The sequence below is a fragment of the Canis lupus genome, chromosome 21 (genome assembly GCF_003254725.2).
Source record: "Canis lupus dingo isolate Sandy chromosome 21, ASM325472v2, whole genome shotgun sequence".
NCBI classification, from domain to species: domain Eukaryota; kingdom Metazoa; phylum Chordata; class Mammalia; order Carnivora; family Canidae; genus Canis; species Canis lupus.
Genome location: NC_064263.1, coordinates 36,384,311 through 36,400,536, shown reverse-complemented (window position 1 = coordinate 36,400,536; position 16,226 = coordinate 36,384,311). Strand labels below are relative to the sequence as shown.

General features: G+C 48.9%; 1 protein-coding gene and 1 long non-coding RNA gene across 11 annotated transcripts in view; both read right to left on the bottom strand.

Moving 5' to 3' along the window:
- The window catches only part of TEAD1 (TEA domain transcription factor 1), a 269,130-nt gene that overhangs the window by 50,415 nt on the left and 202,489 nt on the right, over positions 1–16,226 (bottom strand). For 9 of the 10 annotated variants that reach the window (XM_025459518.3, XM_025459522.3, XM_049099154.1 and 6 more), the window contains 4 exons: positions 8,859–8,993; positions 7,556–7,602; positions 6,756–6,817; positions 5,351–5,475 (listed from right to left, as the gene is read on the bottom strand). In XM_025459518.3, the coding sequence (XP_025315303.1) occupies positions 5,351–5,475; positions 6,756–6,817; positions 7,556–7,602; positions 8,859–8,993 (369 nt within the window). Of the gene's footprint in view, positions 1–5,350; positions 5,476–6,755; positions 6,818–7,555; positions 7,603–8,858; positions 8,994–9,810; positions 9,935–16,226 lie in introns of those variants that run through there. The other variant, XM_049099157.1, reaches the window with a different exon arrangement.
- On the bottom strand, positions 1,446–4,720 carry LOC118351773 (uncharacterized). The gene is made up of 2 exons (XR_004807710.2): positions 1,860–4,720; positions 1,446–1,597 (listed from the first exon to the last, which is right to left on the bottom strand). It is a non-coding gene; the product is annotated as an uncharacterized LOC118351773 (long non-coding RNA).

The window sequence follows — 16,226 nt, the reverse complement described above, 5'->3', positions numbered from 1 at the left end:
AAAACACTGCTCCTGTGAAGTCTCAAAAGAATAATTTCCTTGTCCCTCCCTCTCAGTTCCGCACTTGTCTCCGGCTGTAGTAACTCCCACCTAAGGAAATGCACACTCTGTCTTCCTGCTTACAGTCCTGCTTGTTCTGGCATCCAGAACACCACAGGCATTACAAGTGCAACCCTGTGCCTGGGAAGCCTGACCAGTGCAGGGGGGCGGGGGGGGGGGGCTAGGGGGAGGGGCAGGGGGTGGCCAGCCCTGGAGCAGCATGGGGCTGGGCTGCAGGAAGGCTGGAGGCACCTGCTGTGCCCCAGGGTAGGGCTGGAGAAATTCTGCTGGGCTTTATCAGGAAAACCACTCCCCATGCACACACGGAGAGCCCAGATTTTCATCGGCTGCAAGGAGCAGCTGCCTGACTTGGCCAGGTTTCAGGCAAGGTGCTTTTAAATGGCCCACCCTGGGTGGGGGAGCTTGTGCTCAACACTTGAAGTCCTGGGATATGTAACACCGAAATCATGTAGAAAAGTGTATTTGCTGGCATTACTAACCACTTCTAAAATAGTCTTTGTTGTTTAGATTCTTCCTCCCTTCCTTTCTTCACCCTCTGCTGTTTTTCTCTTAGCTTCAAGTGGAGCCAGAGGTAACAGAGGGACTGCCTTGCTGGTTTTCCACCAATATAAACAACCACCAATCGGGAAAAGCCGCCGTCTGGTTCGTCCCCGCTGCAGAGCCAGCAGGGGCCGCTCATCCCCCAAATGACTCTTCCTTTAGCTCCTTACGGATTACAGCCGGCCAGGCCACAGACTACACCAACGAACCGGCTACTCATCAGATACAAATGGATCCTGCGGCCCTTTGGTCATAATCCCAGGCTGCAGAGTCAGCAGACCTGGGCCGCAATCCTGTTTCCAACGACAGCTGACTGCCCAAACACGGGGCAGGCTGTGTCCCGGGATTACGTGAACTGATGCACAGTCCCGGCTGTCACCACCACCACAGTGCTGCGGGTGCTGGCACCGCCAGGGACAGCAGAGTCCTGAAGATGTCTTCAGTGGTGGCAACGGGGACCTACGTCGTGAATTGAGTGATTTTCCAGAATGGGTGGTACCAGGGAGGCCACCCTGGCCCGGGAACTAGACGAACCGGGTCTTCCTCTTGCCTTTGTTGCTACACAAGTGTGTATTCGTGCCATGATCGCTGACTAGCTTAAGCCAGCAATCTCTCCAGGCCTCCTCCATAAAAAGGAATAGAATTACCTACCTCACGGGGCAGTGACAGAGATGAAAGAGATCACGAATGAAAAACTAGCACAGCACCCAGCTCATTAATTTGTTTGGGTGTTGTCACCATTACCTATAACCTCACTGACTCCAAAGAGCCTAAGTCCTTAGTAGGAGGTAGGGGGAAATGTGTGTGTGTGTCTGTACGCAAAGACTAGAATCCAAACACAGAGGTGAAATTATTTAGGGACTTTAATTATGTATCGCTTTGTTGGCTTCCATATCAAATTAACGAGCTTAAGGTCTGATGTCAAATTTTAAATGCCGTATATCCAACTTTGTTAAAAGGTGCCAGTTGAATTCACTTTAGATGGCTTTAAGTTTTCCTGCAGTTGGAACAAAAGTACAGTAAAATTAAAGTCTGAGGAGCACAGAAAGCCTGAGAGCCAAAGAAGCCATCCACAAGCTACAAGTTTTTCAGTGTGATTTTGGTCTTAAAAGTGCCATTACACACTCATTATAACATCACCCTGTGTTTGCAAAATAAAGCACGATGCATTATGGAACTGGAGAAGCTAGTGCTTAAGACACTGTCACAGTGCTTTAAATAATTTTGCTAATTCTTCCCTATTTTGATTAATCAATCACCTTTTTCTCCCAGGTTCCCCCAACCACTTCCTCTTTCCATGTGAAGCATCCTTCTTCTTCTTCTTTTTTTGAGAAGCATCCTTCAAACTCTCACATTTCTACTGAAATAAATTCACGTGACGTTATTCACAATCCCCCATATATTTATTTGTACACATTAACTCAATTGTGTATTACTCCAAAATTAAGTGTTTATAACATAGGAAGGTGAGAAGCCACATCAAAAGTGACACGGAAGTTGCAATATGACAACATAATGTCACAATAGTGATAGAGCTTTGGTTGGTATTGACAGGCCTAATTTTAAAATCATGATACGAGCCGGAAACACCAACTTATATATTAGAAGGTATTATTACTTTCTGAAATGACACATTTTTAATCTAAAGAGCAAGTAATTTTCAAACTGTGAAGAAGGGCTGTTACTCCACAGAAGCACTTAACATCACCTTCCATACTGTGTGCGTGTGTGTACTTCTCATGTCTTCTTTGGAACGCAGGCTCCATGAGAATAAGGATTAGTTTCCTCTGCTGTTGACTCCCTAACACCTGAAACAGTGGCTGCCATGTAGGAAGTATTTAAAAATTGTTTGTGAGTGAATTCCAATTTCTTTCAATCCCCAACTCATGCTCCCTTAAAGTATCACTATGTCCTCAAGAGGGCCAAGGGTGTTGACTCACACTAGGCTTTGCATTTATTTCAGGGTCTCTGAAGTCATGTACTCAAGTCGAGTCTTTAAGAGCCAAACCTCTTCATTCATCAGGTAAAAGGCCAAATCCAGTTGAACCAGTCAGATTATCACAGGTAATCCTCAACACGTATAAAACATGTATCTGGACTCTGTTCCAAGGAAGCCGGCAGGGGGGTGGGGGTGGGAGGGGGGCTGCCTTTACGGAATTATCCACCAACTTTCACCTCCCGCTTCATATACTCCAGAGTCATCACCTCTGGAATGTTCTCCTTTATTCTTCCCCTGTCTGTGTCAATCCTCTCTGCCTTTCAGGGTTAAGGCTGACTTCCTCAAAGAAGCCTGCCCTGTCCGTTCATCACTCACAGCATTCGGTGCTCTTCCTTCCCAGCACTCACTACACTTCACAATGACCTTGTGGGGGGCAGGTGCTTTGTGTGTGTCTTCCCATTAGACGTCACACGCCACGCGGGCAGACACGGTGCCTGCCTGTGTAGCACCAGGCCCCTCCTCGGGTGGTGCCCTGAACACACGTGCAGGAGCTCATCAGTGTTTATGGACTTGGACTGAATGAATCCAGTGATTCACAATCTATAGCCCAATAAACACACCCAACAGAAAGAGGAACTGGGCATTCCTGGCCCTGACAGGTCTGGAACCGGAGAGGATAGCTGCCAGAGGGGGGCTGCCATAGGCCTTTTAAATTAAAAAAAAAAAAAAAAAAAAATTATCATGATAAAATATTCTATCGTCTTTCAGCCAGGGAAACAACTACCATCTCGGTGCCTCGGAGCTCTGTTCTTTAAAAAACTGGTAATCAAAGAGAGAGATCTGCTCCCACAGGAGATGTATAGACTGGAGAGAGAGAACTTCGAAATCCAGGGTGGTTTACAGTGGTGGAAAGAGTAGAATGAAATAGATTTGGGCTCCCGATCCCTGTACTTATTTGCTAAACATCCTAAATTGCTGAATGCTTCTGGACCTCAGTTTCTTCATCTGTAAAATGGGGAAGGGAAACAGTACTACAGAGGCAGAATGAAATAATCAGCCGGGGCGTTCTCTGTAAGCAACGAAGTGTCCTACCAACACCAGTTATGCAAAGTGAAAAGCATTGCTGGGCTGAAACCCAGTCTTTGGCCAAAGAATCCCCTATGCTTTCCAAAAAGAACAAGAAACAAAGACTCAGGAGGGTAATCTTTTTGTTTACATGTCAGTGCCTCTCACGGAGAAGGATTTTATGCCATCACCATCACCCTTCTTATAAAACCGCTCAGCCACATGAGAAGAGCGATAACTCTTTCCAATAACCTGCCTCAATGGGCCCAATGACCGATTTTACATCTCCTTCTTCATTTTTTTCTCCTAATTTTGGAACAGGCTCTAATTTTCTAGAAACTCACAGAGTTCACAATTCAAAGACAGAAATAGTGGTCCACGCACAGTTTGCCCCGAGTCTTCACTCTCGGGGATGGCTTGTGGTGTCTCCCCAGTCAGAGGCTTTCCATTGAGCTGCAGTACCAAGAGCCCAGAGAAGTCCTGACTGTTCGGTATGTCGGTATTCACAACAGATGGTGAACTCACCCTTGACAGTTTCTCCCGATGACAGAGCGACAGCAAGGCAGTGAACACACAGAGCCTGGCACCTCTGCGCTTCGGTCGCCCCTGAGATCAGGGCGGTGGGGTGAGACAGAGTGCAGGGAAGGGAGCTGGTGAGGATCCCGAGGACAAACTCCTGATTCCTGCATTTTTGCCTTGGATTCACCCACACACAGATGCAACGCTAAGATGAACAGCCAAGGAGTGGGAGTGAAGAAAGGGTCTGGGGCTGGTCGGGTGGGAAGGCGGGGTGCTCACACATGTATGGCAAGAGATGGGCCGGGCCGGGTAACAATGGCGTGATGGGCACTGGATGTGGCAGGGAAGATGGAAAAGAAGAAAAATGACAGAGTCCAGATGCCAATGTAACCAGTGCTGAGGTCATAAGCATCACCTTCTGTATCAAACTGCTGAAATACCAGCTTGTTAGGGCTCCCTTAAGAAGAGAGCCACTCGCGGGGATCCCTGGGTGGCTCAGCAGCTTTAGCACCTGCCTTTGGCCCAGGGCCTGATCCTGGAGACCCGGGATCAAGTCCCACATCGGGCTCCCTGCTTCTCCCTCTGCCTGCGTCTCTGCCTCTCTCTGTGTATCATGAATAAATAAATAAAATCTTAAAAAGAAAAAAAAAAAAAAAAAAAAAGAGAGAGAGCCACTCGCTATGTTGAGAAAAGACAAGACTTGCAAAGGCAGCACCGAGCAACTGCTAAATGCTTAGACTTGAGTTTTTAAAGACATGAATTTGAATCTCTAATCTATCAGATATGAACTGTGTGACTTTAGAGTAATTCCTTAACCTGTCTCCTCATCTGTCCGACGGTACCGACACTTACGGGGTTTTTGCGGGTGTAAAACATGACCACATCTGTAAGGAGCTCTGCACGGTGCCAGCCATGTCAGGGTTTAGTAACTGTCACCTGCTGCTACAATTTCCTAAAAACAAGAGCCAGTGAAAGTCTTTCCCCTTCAGGCTCCCACATTCTCTGGCGTTTGTGGTCCACAGCATTCATAAATATTCGGCTCTAAAATTCTACCAACTTGTCAACAGAAATACCTTTTTCTTTAAGTGAAAGTTTGGTTATTCTTCCCCAGGCCCATTTTCGCCCAGGTTATTTGTCAGGCATGAGGGGGTGGGGGGGACAGGGAAGGCAGAGGAGTGAGAAGGTGAAGAGGAATGGGATTGCAGGTACGCCTCGCAGCACACTCACCGAGTCTGGGTCTCGCTGCTGTTCGAGGAAGGCTGAGAACTCCACCAGGCGAAGTTTGGTTGTGCCAATGGAGCGGCCCTGCCAGGCGGGGACCGAGGGAGCTGGGGCTGATGCAGGCTCGAACCCTGAAAAGACCAAGCATCATCTTTAAAGCAGGTGCCTCCCCTTGGGGCCTGAGGCCAGCGCTGGGGCAGGGCCCCGCAAAAAGGCTGCCCCCCTCCACCAGAGTCCAGGGGCAGAATGAAGTCAGGGGGTGGTGGGATTCTGGCCAAGGACCCTCGAGGCACAATGCTATGTGGCTCCTCACAAGGACAACTCCTGCCCAGGTTAGGAGCTGGAGGACACTTCCTCCCGGGCAAGGGGACTGGCTGGGTGGGGTCAAGGCCGGCATGGCTGAAGGGCCTAAAGTGAATCCCACAAGGATCCCCTGAAACGCTTCCTGCGTTTGCCCATCTCCTTCCTTAAGACTGTGGTCACCAGCACAGCAGAGCTCTCTCAGAAGGCTCGGTGGCCCTGGAACAGAGTGCAGTGTGTGAACGCATGTGCCTGTCTGGGGCTCTTCCACTGAGTGGCTCCACATGCCCGGGGGTGGGGAGGAAGCAGGTGGGCCGGCCAGATCCCCGTTTCCTAGTCGAAGCTTCTCTGGAAGCTCTTCATTAAGGAAAGGGTGTGAGGAACCGAAACCCACTTATGTAATGAAGCATGAATAATACCCTAGCGGCCCTCAAGATCTGAATTGTCCAATTCAGCCTGTTTATGATGAAGAAGGAACCACAGTAACTTCCCCTTCCAAGGGTGACCCAGGATCCCCGGTGAAAGTGATCGGGCTTCTTCCCTTTTTCTTTTCTTTCAGTTTTTTTTTTTTTTAATTGAGATATAATTGGACATATCCACGGGATCCCTGGGTGGCGCAGCGGTTTGGCGCCTGCCTTTGGCCCAGGGCGCAATCCCGGAGACCCGGGATCGAATCCCACGTCGGGCTTCCCGGTGCATGGAGCCTGCTTCTCCCTCTGCCTGTGTCTCTGCCTCTCTCTATCATAAATAAATTAAAAATTAAAAAAAAATTGGACATATCCAAATCTTTTTTTTTTCCTTTTTAAGTAAACTTGATGCCCAGCGTGAGACTCGAACTCACACCCCCAAGATCAAGAGTGGCATGCTCTACAGACTGGGCCAGCCAGGCGCCCCTGGCTTCCCTTTTCTTTAAAAACCTCCTGGGAGGTGACTGGGGGGACTGAACATGTCTGTGACCCTTCTGAGCCCCAGGCTCAAGGAGGGTAGGGGGGAGGAGGGGGTGCCCCTGGCACTGCAGTGACAGGGGATATGCCACTGTGGAACAAAGCGATGGGCCCGGCTGCTGGCTGCGCAGGACGTTCCTCCGAGTGGCAGACCCTTGGACACTCACCTGGAATGGGGGCTGTGACCGCTGGCTGGATGGGGTAGGCCTGCTGCACAAAGGGCTTGACGCTGGGGAGGGAGGGGTGGAGTCAGAAATCGAGACTGTAGCAGTGGCTGCTCCCCGTGTCTGGCCTTGGCCTCCCAGGGCTAGGGGCCCAACCTGCACCCCACCCCCCAAAGGTTCCCTGCCTGCAGGTGGTCGCACAGCCCAGAAGAGCTCCGCCAGGACAGAGACAAGACGGTTGCTCTCTCTGATTGAGAGGGTCCAGCATGGTGCTGGGAACCCAACCATCAAGCCTCACGCCCTTTCAGTGAGATGAGCTGGAGAGACATCAGCCCGATTCCCAGAAGCTGTGACATCTATTTGAAAGTCTCTTCTGGTCCCTGCAGTGACCAAGGTCAGGGGTCACCATTCCCAGGCACAGTCTGGGACAGGCTTTGGGCTCTCCTTCTCTTGGCCCAACAGCTTAGGTTCTTTTGAAAACAGGAGGGCAGGATTTCCTTTCTGCTTTTATCTCCAGACTACCCTCAGCTTCCAGTTTACGAGGCCTGCCTCCCTTGCCCTGAAAACACCAGCAGGATTGTCTACACTTCAGGTGGTGGAGAGCTGTTTACACCTCTCCTAGGCCTACTCGGTCTCTTTCTCACTACTGGCTGCAGAGGATAAAGGCAGATGACTTTGGGGAATCTCAGGTTAAATCTCTTTTCTCCTTCAAGCCCCAAGGCATTCTGGCCCCAGAGAAACACCACCCAGGCTCTGCTGTGACCAGACCCTTGTTGTCACTGCCAGCCCCTCCCCAGACTTACTCTTGTGAGGATCCTGGCTGCCCTGTTTGTATCATTCCTGGCCAGAACTGGAAGGCAAAATGCAAGAGGCATCAGGATTAGGAGTTCACACCTAAGCACCGTTCAGGATGTCTACACGTTGCAAGCCCTGCTAAAGACGGTGGGCTCAGATCATCGATCAGCTCCAGAGTGACCCTCTCCAAATGCAGATGTGGTCACCGGTGTGCAACACAATAGCAACCTGCATCCCTGGCCTAGCAGCCCAGGGCTCTAGATAATGACCCCGAGGGTAGGACGAGGCAGCAGCTCTTCTGTGTTCTCCTTACATCTAACAGGCGTGTGAGCATATTACAGGGGCTCACACAGACTCCATCTGACGGCTCTATCCATGCACCTACCCATCCTTCTCCTCCTCCCTCCATTCTCAAATGCTCCCTGTGTAACATTCTGCTTCCACAGCTCAAAGCACCAACGGCCCGGCCAGGAGAGGACAAAACTCTGAGTTAGAGGCCAGGAGCTCCGAGAAGCGATGCGGATGCGTCCTTTGCCGGGAGCTTCCCTGAGGCATCTGGTGCGTGACCCCCTGCTGGAGAGGCAGCGAAGGGAGTTGGGAGGCCCTGGGTTTGAGTCCTGCCGGCACTATGCGTGGTGATCAAATCACCTCAACTCGCTTGTTATTCAGAAAGATGGCAATAATAATTAGAGGCATCTAAAATGACTGCAAGGGCAGCCTGGGTGGCTCAGCGGTTTAGTGCCGCCTTCAGCCCGGGGTGTGGTCCTGGGGACCCGGGATTGAGTCCCGCGTCGGGCTCCCTGCATGGAGCCTGCTTCTCCCTCTGCCTGTGTCTCTGCCTCTCTCTCTCTCTCTCTCTGTCTGTCATGAGTAAATAAATAAAATCTTAAAAAATAAATAAATAAAATAAAATGACTGCAAAGATTAATGAGATTATAATGTTAAAACCCCTCAGCCTTCAGTAGGTATAAAAGAAAACAGTATTAGAATACTTTGTCCCTCTTGGGTTTAGTTCCCTGAAAGGGGCCCTGAGGACACATGAAAGGAGAGCAAGGGGCAGGAAAAAACAAATACATAAATAAAGCAGAAGCAGGTTGCGCCACAGAAGGGCACCAGCAAAGTGATACCTAGTTCCATGTCTGCAGGGCCCAAGGATCCTGGTCTCTTGCTTTCTCTTCCTTCTCTCCCAGCCCCTTCCCTCCCTACGCGCTTCCACCACCGTGCAGCCGCATCATCAGCTGCCCATCGGCACGCCGGGGCCGCCCCCCTCGGGGCCACCACAGCCACCACCACTGGACGGCTGTGACTTACCCCCGGCGCCCCTGGGAAGGCGGGGCGTGGAATCCCGGGCAGCCCCAGCTTGTTGTGGATGGCGGTGGCCGAGACGATCTGTGCGGACGACATGGCGGCCATGTGCTGCAGGGCCTTATCCTTGGCAGTCTGATCCTTGAAGGCGACAGGGACACACAGACTTACTACGTAACACACGGCTACCAGGCAGCTTCAACAGGCACAGCCACGAGCACATGGACTAAATACAGAGCCACAAAGGAGGCCGGAGAAGCAAACATGCACGGATAAATAAACACAGCCAGAAGGCTAAAACACACTCAACCCACTGCAACTCTGAACCTCTACTGAGACGGCCCAGTGGCAAGGTTTAAAAAAAAAAAAAGATGTTTTAATCCGTTTTTCAACAGAATGGGAAGCTTCTGAGAAGAGCGGACAATGTTATTTATTTTTCCAGCTTCCAAAGGGAGATTTCTCCAATTACTTAACACACTCAGGGAAGGGGGGGGGGGGGGGGGGGAGAGAAGGCCCTGCATTGAAGCATAGAGATGGGAAGAGGGAGAGGGGAGAGGGGTGGTTGTGGATCTGGGGTAGGACCAGCCACAGGGTATGGGCAGGACCCGTCTGTGTGCGCTGTCCCAGGGGTCACAGTCCAGGAGCTGCTGGGGTCATGCGAGGCCCGCAGGCACCTGGTGGGGAGGCTCAGAAGCAGCAGGGCAGGTGGGAGGCCGTGACGGGGCCAAGCAGCATGCTGGCGGGGGCGCATGCTTTCTCAGGTACCCCCACCGTGGGTCTAAGGCTACACGGGTTCTCTCTATGGCCAAGGACACGGGGGATGCTACTGGGTAGGTGGCTTCTCCCTTTCTTATGTGGGTCTTTTCTAGAAAAGCCAAGGCTGGTAACACAAAGCTAGCCAAAAAGTCTGCCAAGCACAGCTAAAATACAGAATACTCAATTTGGTGAAGATACTTACCATGCTTGTTACCTGGATACAACAATAAACAATTTGTTAAAAGAATTGCGTAGAAAGGCAGGGATATTTTTCTTCTTCACTTAAAAAATATATATATGTTTACACACAAACACACAATATCGGGTACAGGGGAATGCATAGGGCTATGGGTCTTTTCCACATTTTAGCAGGAATGTAGGACCTAGATAACGATCTAGAAAGGCAATCAGCAACCAGTCCACCCCTTTCAAAACCTACTCCCAACCCCTCTGAGCTGGTTCTGTGGCTTCCCCAATGTAGACAGAGAATTGGTCAGACCCTTGGTACGTGTTCCTGATGGTACAGGCAGAGAGAACTTCATGCTTGATAGACATGTCACGGTTCCTGGGTGCTCACAGAAGGTCTATACAATCTATACCAGGCCCAGACTCCACCAGAACATGAACAAAATGGTGGCACCAAAATAAAGGGATCCCCGGCCACAGATGCCACTCAGAGTCAGACAGCAAGTGAAGGTCAAGGGAAACTTCAGGCTAAGACACCAGGTCTAAGACTCAGGCCAGAGTTGGCTTCAATGTTTACAGATTTACCCAAAGGTGAGGGACAAGCATGCTGAAGGGGCCAGAGGCTAGGCCAGAGGGAGAAATTAAAATTATAATGATAAAGCCAAACCTACAAAATAACTACTAGGGGCTTCTAAAAAAGATCAAACTAGGTGCTCTCAAGGTATAGACACCACTTGGCCCAGTAACTGCCAGGAACACCATGTGGATTTTCTTTCTTTTTAATTAATTAATTAATAATTAATTAATTAATTTTTCCCCATGTGGATTTTAAAAAACCTTACATTAACCCTTGGAAAAGAGCCTAACACTTGCATAAAATTTTGAATTTTATACATTTCTCTGGCCCTCAACTGGAAAAGAAAGAGAAATAGTCTCATGTAACAGCTTTTTGGGGTTGTACATGGTCACTGGATCGTCTTGAAGGGCATGTGCTGCAGGTGAATGAAACTGTGAGGAGCCAGTTAGCCTGCAGGATTCCTGGTCCCCAACAGAATGGCTCCGGGGACTAGCGTGGTGCTTTGCTCCCCCTGCTCAGATGGCATTCTTTGAGTTGAGCCTCCACTTGCTAATCTGCTGCATGTTCTACCTAAGGCTACCTCCCTCTGTAATTTTTTTTTTTTTTAAAGAGCCAAATCATTTCGGATACTGAGATGCCCAAAAAAGACTTATCTTGATGTCAGTGGAATCAACTGACTAGGTGTGCAAATGCCCTCAAGCCAAACTGAGCCTGACACACACACGTCTCAGCACCAATCTATTCCTAGCTGGTCCCGTGGCCCCACCTGCCACCTGCCCCATCATCCCCACAGAGGGTGACCTAGGCATAATGAACAGAAAACCCAGCTCCAGTCCTACTACATCCTTCTCTGTCAGGAGTGTCTTGACATCAAAACAAGTGCCCTGGTGTGGTATCTTTTTGGATCCGTCATCTGGTACGCCAGCCCCCAAGCCACCTAACCCCTAATGAGAGGTTATAAATGTCCTCGAGGTGACTTCTGAGCTCAAGTAATGTCACAAATATAACCACAGGCGCCTTCCACCACAAGGAACAATCCTGACCACTTGTCGAGGGGCCAGCCAAGGGAGCCGGGACAGTGGCAGCCCAGACTCCTTGCTGGTCTGGCTGATGTAAAATTGAGGAGTAAGAGCCGCGGGCCTGGCTGTATTCCAAAAGTCCATCAGTGGCCCCTGTGTTCATGAGACGCTGATGACAGGGGTGACTCCACTCACCCAAACACAGTGTGTGTCTGTGAACACCCGGTGGAGGGAACTCAAGAATTGGAAGTCCAGGTGTGAATGGAAAGGAGTCGCCCACATCTCCATAGCCTGCTTTTATTCTACCAGAGGTGCTGGAGATGTTCCCCTTTGCTAGTCTGACTGAAAAGTTCTTGGGACACCTGGGTGGCTCAGTGGTTGAGCATCTGCCTTCAGCTCAGGTCGAGATCCCGGGGTCCCAGGATCGAGTCCCTCGTGAGGCTCCCTGCAGGGAGCCTGCTTCTCCCTGTGCCTGTATCTCTGCCTCTCTGTGTCTCTCATGAATAAATAAATAAAAATCTTTGGAAAAGAACAAACAAACAAAAAACAAGGAAATCAGTCAATGAGGAAAGGAGAAATGTCACCAGCTTTGCTGTTTAGGTCACACAGCATCAGGACAGGGCCATTTTCTTTCGCTAAATAAAGAAGGTTTGACTCTTACTACCCTGCCATCCAGGAGGCTCCAAGGTTTGACTCCAGCCATCCAGGAGGTTCCCAAATGAAACAAATGCTCAAAGGCCGGAGAGCAAATCAATCTTTCCCACCTCACCAACTCGCTCCATCCCAGTAAAGGGGAGTCTGGAGATGTCGCTCCAAACCGGACTCTGCCTGACGTTAATGGATTGCATTACCTTGAGCTCGTCACCTAACCCTCTAATTTTCTTCATCACTGAAATGAAGACTCATACTTTATGCTCCAAAGCCCTTCTGGCTCTGTCACTATAAGCACGAGTTCCATTTATAAGCAAATACATCTTAATACATAAAGCCAGAGAGTACTGGTGAAATGATAGCAAGATGTCAGAATTTGGGCAGCTTTTGGCTGCCTATCCTAACAGAGAGAAAGCCAAGCGTGGAGAGGAAATTTTATCTCAAGTAGAGGTTCTTTCTGCACTTGACCTAGCTATTTGAGAATAGGCAATTTTCTGCAAATGGACTGAAATGTCTATACCCGTGATTTCCTACCTTTTGAAGTGGAGACACTCTACCTTCTCATTTAATAACATCTCCTCCTTTATCTAAAATATATATTTAAAAATTAAAAGGATAAAAAAATTTTTTGTCTAAAAAAACAAAAGCAGCCCTGCAGATAATAAGCACTGCCAGTGATATCTCAAAATCAGAACCAAGAGCCTGGCTGTAGACCCATTTAATCTGAAATGGGAGTACGGAAGGATGCCAAGCTGAGAGATTTCAATGGAAGGGCCTCTAAATTGTCATTTTCAGCCTAGAGATATATGCCTGGCTTTCAAGAAATTATAACTCTTAAGTGTCCGACCTGAGTAAATTGCTTCTCTGTGTCACTCTGGTCTAATATGCTGGACTTTTAGACATTCCACTCCACCCTTACCACTCACCCCAGAATAAAGGAGGAAGTGGGGGGGGGGGGTTGTTAATCTACCCGAATGACTATGCTAAGGCAAATTCAAGAGTATCAGCTACATTTGTATACCAGAGTAATTTTATTTTCAGATGTTCTCACATCAACATTTCTGAAATGTGGATGAGATTCACAAAGGTTGAGCACGCTGTTTTATCTTGAAAACTTGTTAAGTCAATACCGAGTTACCCCTATGATGTCTTAGATTATGGGACATTCTCTCGATGAGTGTGTCTACAAGAGCATGCATGAACAAGGACACTGTGTCCTAGCAAAAAGCATGGACAGCTTCACAAGGATCCTCATTACTGGTTTGAAGTCCTTCCATCCCTAAGATTACAAAGAATGAGGCCACAAAAAGCCAAATAAGTTTGGGGATGGAGAAAGAAAAGGCAAATCTCCCTTTACCAACAGAACCCTAACTCAAGCCCCTGACCTGAAATGTGGAAAATAACTTATGCAACAGTGGGGTGGGGGGTAGGGGGGTTGCTAAAACACATGGCCCGTCTGACCGAGGAATGATGGCAGATGAAACACTGCACCTAGGGATGCAGACCTCAGTACCCAGTTGACTTTCGTCCCTGACCCATTTCTGGCATGCTATGCTGTCAACAGCCTCACCACTGCAGCCAGCGGTGGTGAGGCAGGCTGGGTCACGCATAAGCTCCTCAGCCTGAAGCCTTTCAAACTGTTATTGTCACTTAGTAAACAGGCTTTCATATTCCATGACGCGGAGCAAGGCTGCGGCTATACCTCTGGGCCCCGCAGACTGCCTCCTTGTTACGGTTTAAATGTGCATGATGTTTGCCAAGTACCTACACGTAATATACGTGACAGGAAGGCAGCGGGATCACAAATGTGCTCTTCAAACTCCAGGACATCTTATGCCTCAGCCTCCAGACAGTGCGGGAGTCTTGGTCTCACTTCCCTCTGCTTCCTCAGCTTTTGATTATTTTGAGGAATCAATGAGCTCATAATTTTCCGCCACTAACCATCAACAAGTTTTAAAGATGACAGTCAAAGGTACACGAGCTTGCGTGTACAATGTCATAGCTGTCAAATATGGAATTTTAATGAACAGCATGCTCCAGACCGTTGGTTCAGGGGCTATCGGTTTAAGACGTAAAGCCTCAAAATCTATTTTATTCATAGGGAAGTCCACCAATACATTGGGGAAAATATGTAACGTTGAAAAAACACCCTGGATTCAAAAACTCTTGACAGCTCTTAAAATGTTTTCCCCAAATATACTTTTCCTCGCAGTACAAAAAATATAATACAAGAGAGGAAAGATAGCAATTTGCTTGCAAAATCACTTTTTCAGAAAAAGACAAAAACACAGAATACTCTTCTAAAAAGTCATTCTGCAGATGTTTCTCAGTCTTGCACTGTGTGGATTCACATGACCTCTGCAATTATTAGCGCTAGCCCCTAAGTAGATAAACATCACAAAACTCTATGATGGTTTGGGAGAAAAAGATGGAGGGCACTTGAATTTCTCTAGCCATGATCTCTAATTTGCTTATTAGTAGAGAAAGCAGGAGTAAATACAAAAGGGGGCTATTTCGGTCGGGCAGCGGCATTAGCCGAGGAGGGAAGGCACATTCATACTTCTCCTGACTTGCCGTGTAATGAGTAGCAATTAATTCATCCTATTGTATTTCCGAATGCCAAAGACTCCATTCACATCAAAGAAAAAATTTTCAAGGCTTTTACCATTGTTCATTTTCAAATGTACTTAGTTATATTTAGTATTTTATAATTGTCGATAGTGTTTCTTTTAATTCTGATGTGGGGCTTCGCATCATAAAAGATTGTAGATGAGGATCCAGGTGATCTGTAGGTATGACTCCACCAGGAAGCCTGGCATTTAGGTCAGCTGCAGCTAGGTCCGGGTGCTGAGGAAGAGGCACCCTTCTGACCATGGCCCCCTTTCCCTTGGGAGGCGACAGCAAGAGACAAGAAGTCAACCTCCTCTGAGAAGCCAGAGGAACCCATGCTGGCAGCAGACTCAAGTTTGGCTCCAGACAGAGTATCAGCTCCTACCACTCATCTGCTCTGTTGAATTCAAACACTCGTGAAGAGGGGGCTCAGCTGAGGGAGACAATGCGGAAGCATCTTGAGTCAGGGAAATGAGCTCTCATCCTTGACCGGCATTCTTTGGGGAGGCAGCATGATCTCATGCAGGTAGTTTGGGCTTTGGTGCAGCTAGTCCTGGGATCAAATTCAGACTTGTGACCTTGGGAGAGTCCCCTGGCCATTCTAAGCTTCTACCTCCTGATTTATAGAATGAGGACATGAACACCTACCTTCAGGACTGCTTTGGGAACTGCATTAAGTATTCCACATGGTGCCCGCAGCCTGGCCATTCAGTGAACTTGCGGTCTGATATGGGGCTCAGGTGACCCGAAAGGCTTAGGAGCCCTGGTTCTATGGCACTATGATACTCTAGGGCACAGTCTACACTGGAGGCCCATTAACAACGGGAATTCTCTAGAAAGGCATAAAAATGGAGAATGAGGCGGTTTCTATTGCCCTTAAAAAGACCACCCAGGGGCAGCCCAGGTGGCTCAGCGGTTTAGCGCCGCCTTCAGCCCAGGGCCTGATCCTGGAGATCTGAGATCGAGTCCCACATCAGGGTCCCTGCATGGAGCCTGCTTCTCCCTCTGCTTGTGTCTCAGCCTCTCTCTCTCTCTCCCTGTATCTCTCATAAATAAATATTTCTTTAAAAAAAAAAAAAAAGACCACCCAGGTATGGGTTGGTTCACACAGAAAGGTAAATGCACTCAGGCCTCCAGTTTACACTGTGAGTTCCGCATCACCACACCGTGGACGAGAGGTTCTAATTCCATCACGCCCAAGCACGGGAAATTACTGGTCTCCAATCTCAGCTTCAACTCCGTTACATTAAAAACAAGGTAGTGAAACTATCGCTGGGGAGAGAGGGCGCGTGTCACGAATGCCAAAGGAACCCTGTGAAGATCGGGAGATGACAGGAGAGGCGGTGTATCATTTCCCGAATGCCACACGGGCCAGGCCAAGTGTCCCAGTGCTGGCGCTGAAATCCAGGAGGTGGTCATTTCAGGCTTCCTAGGCCTGTGGAGCCCCGACGGCCAATGTCTGAAGGAGCAGGGGGATGCAGAGGGGCACAGGGAGCACCAGTGGGTGAAGTGCAGCAAGCCTCTCTGTAGACAGGCCCATTCCTGGCTGGAACCAGGGGTGATACAACCAGGATG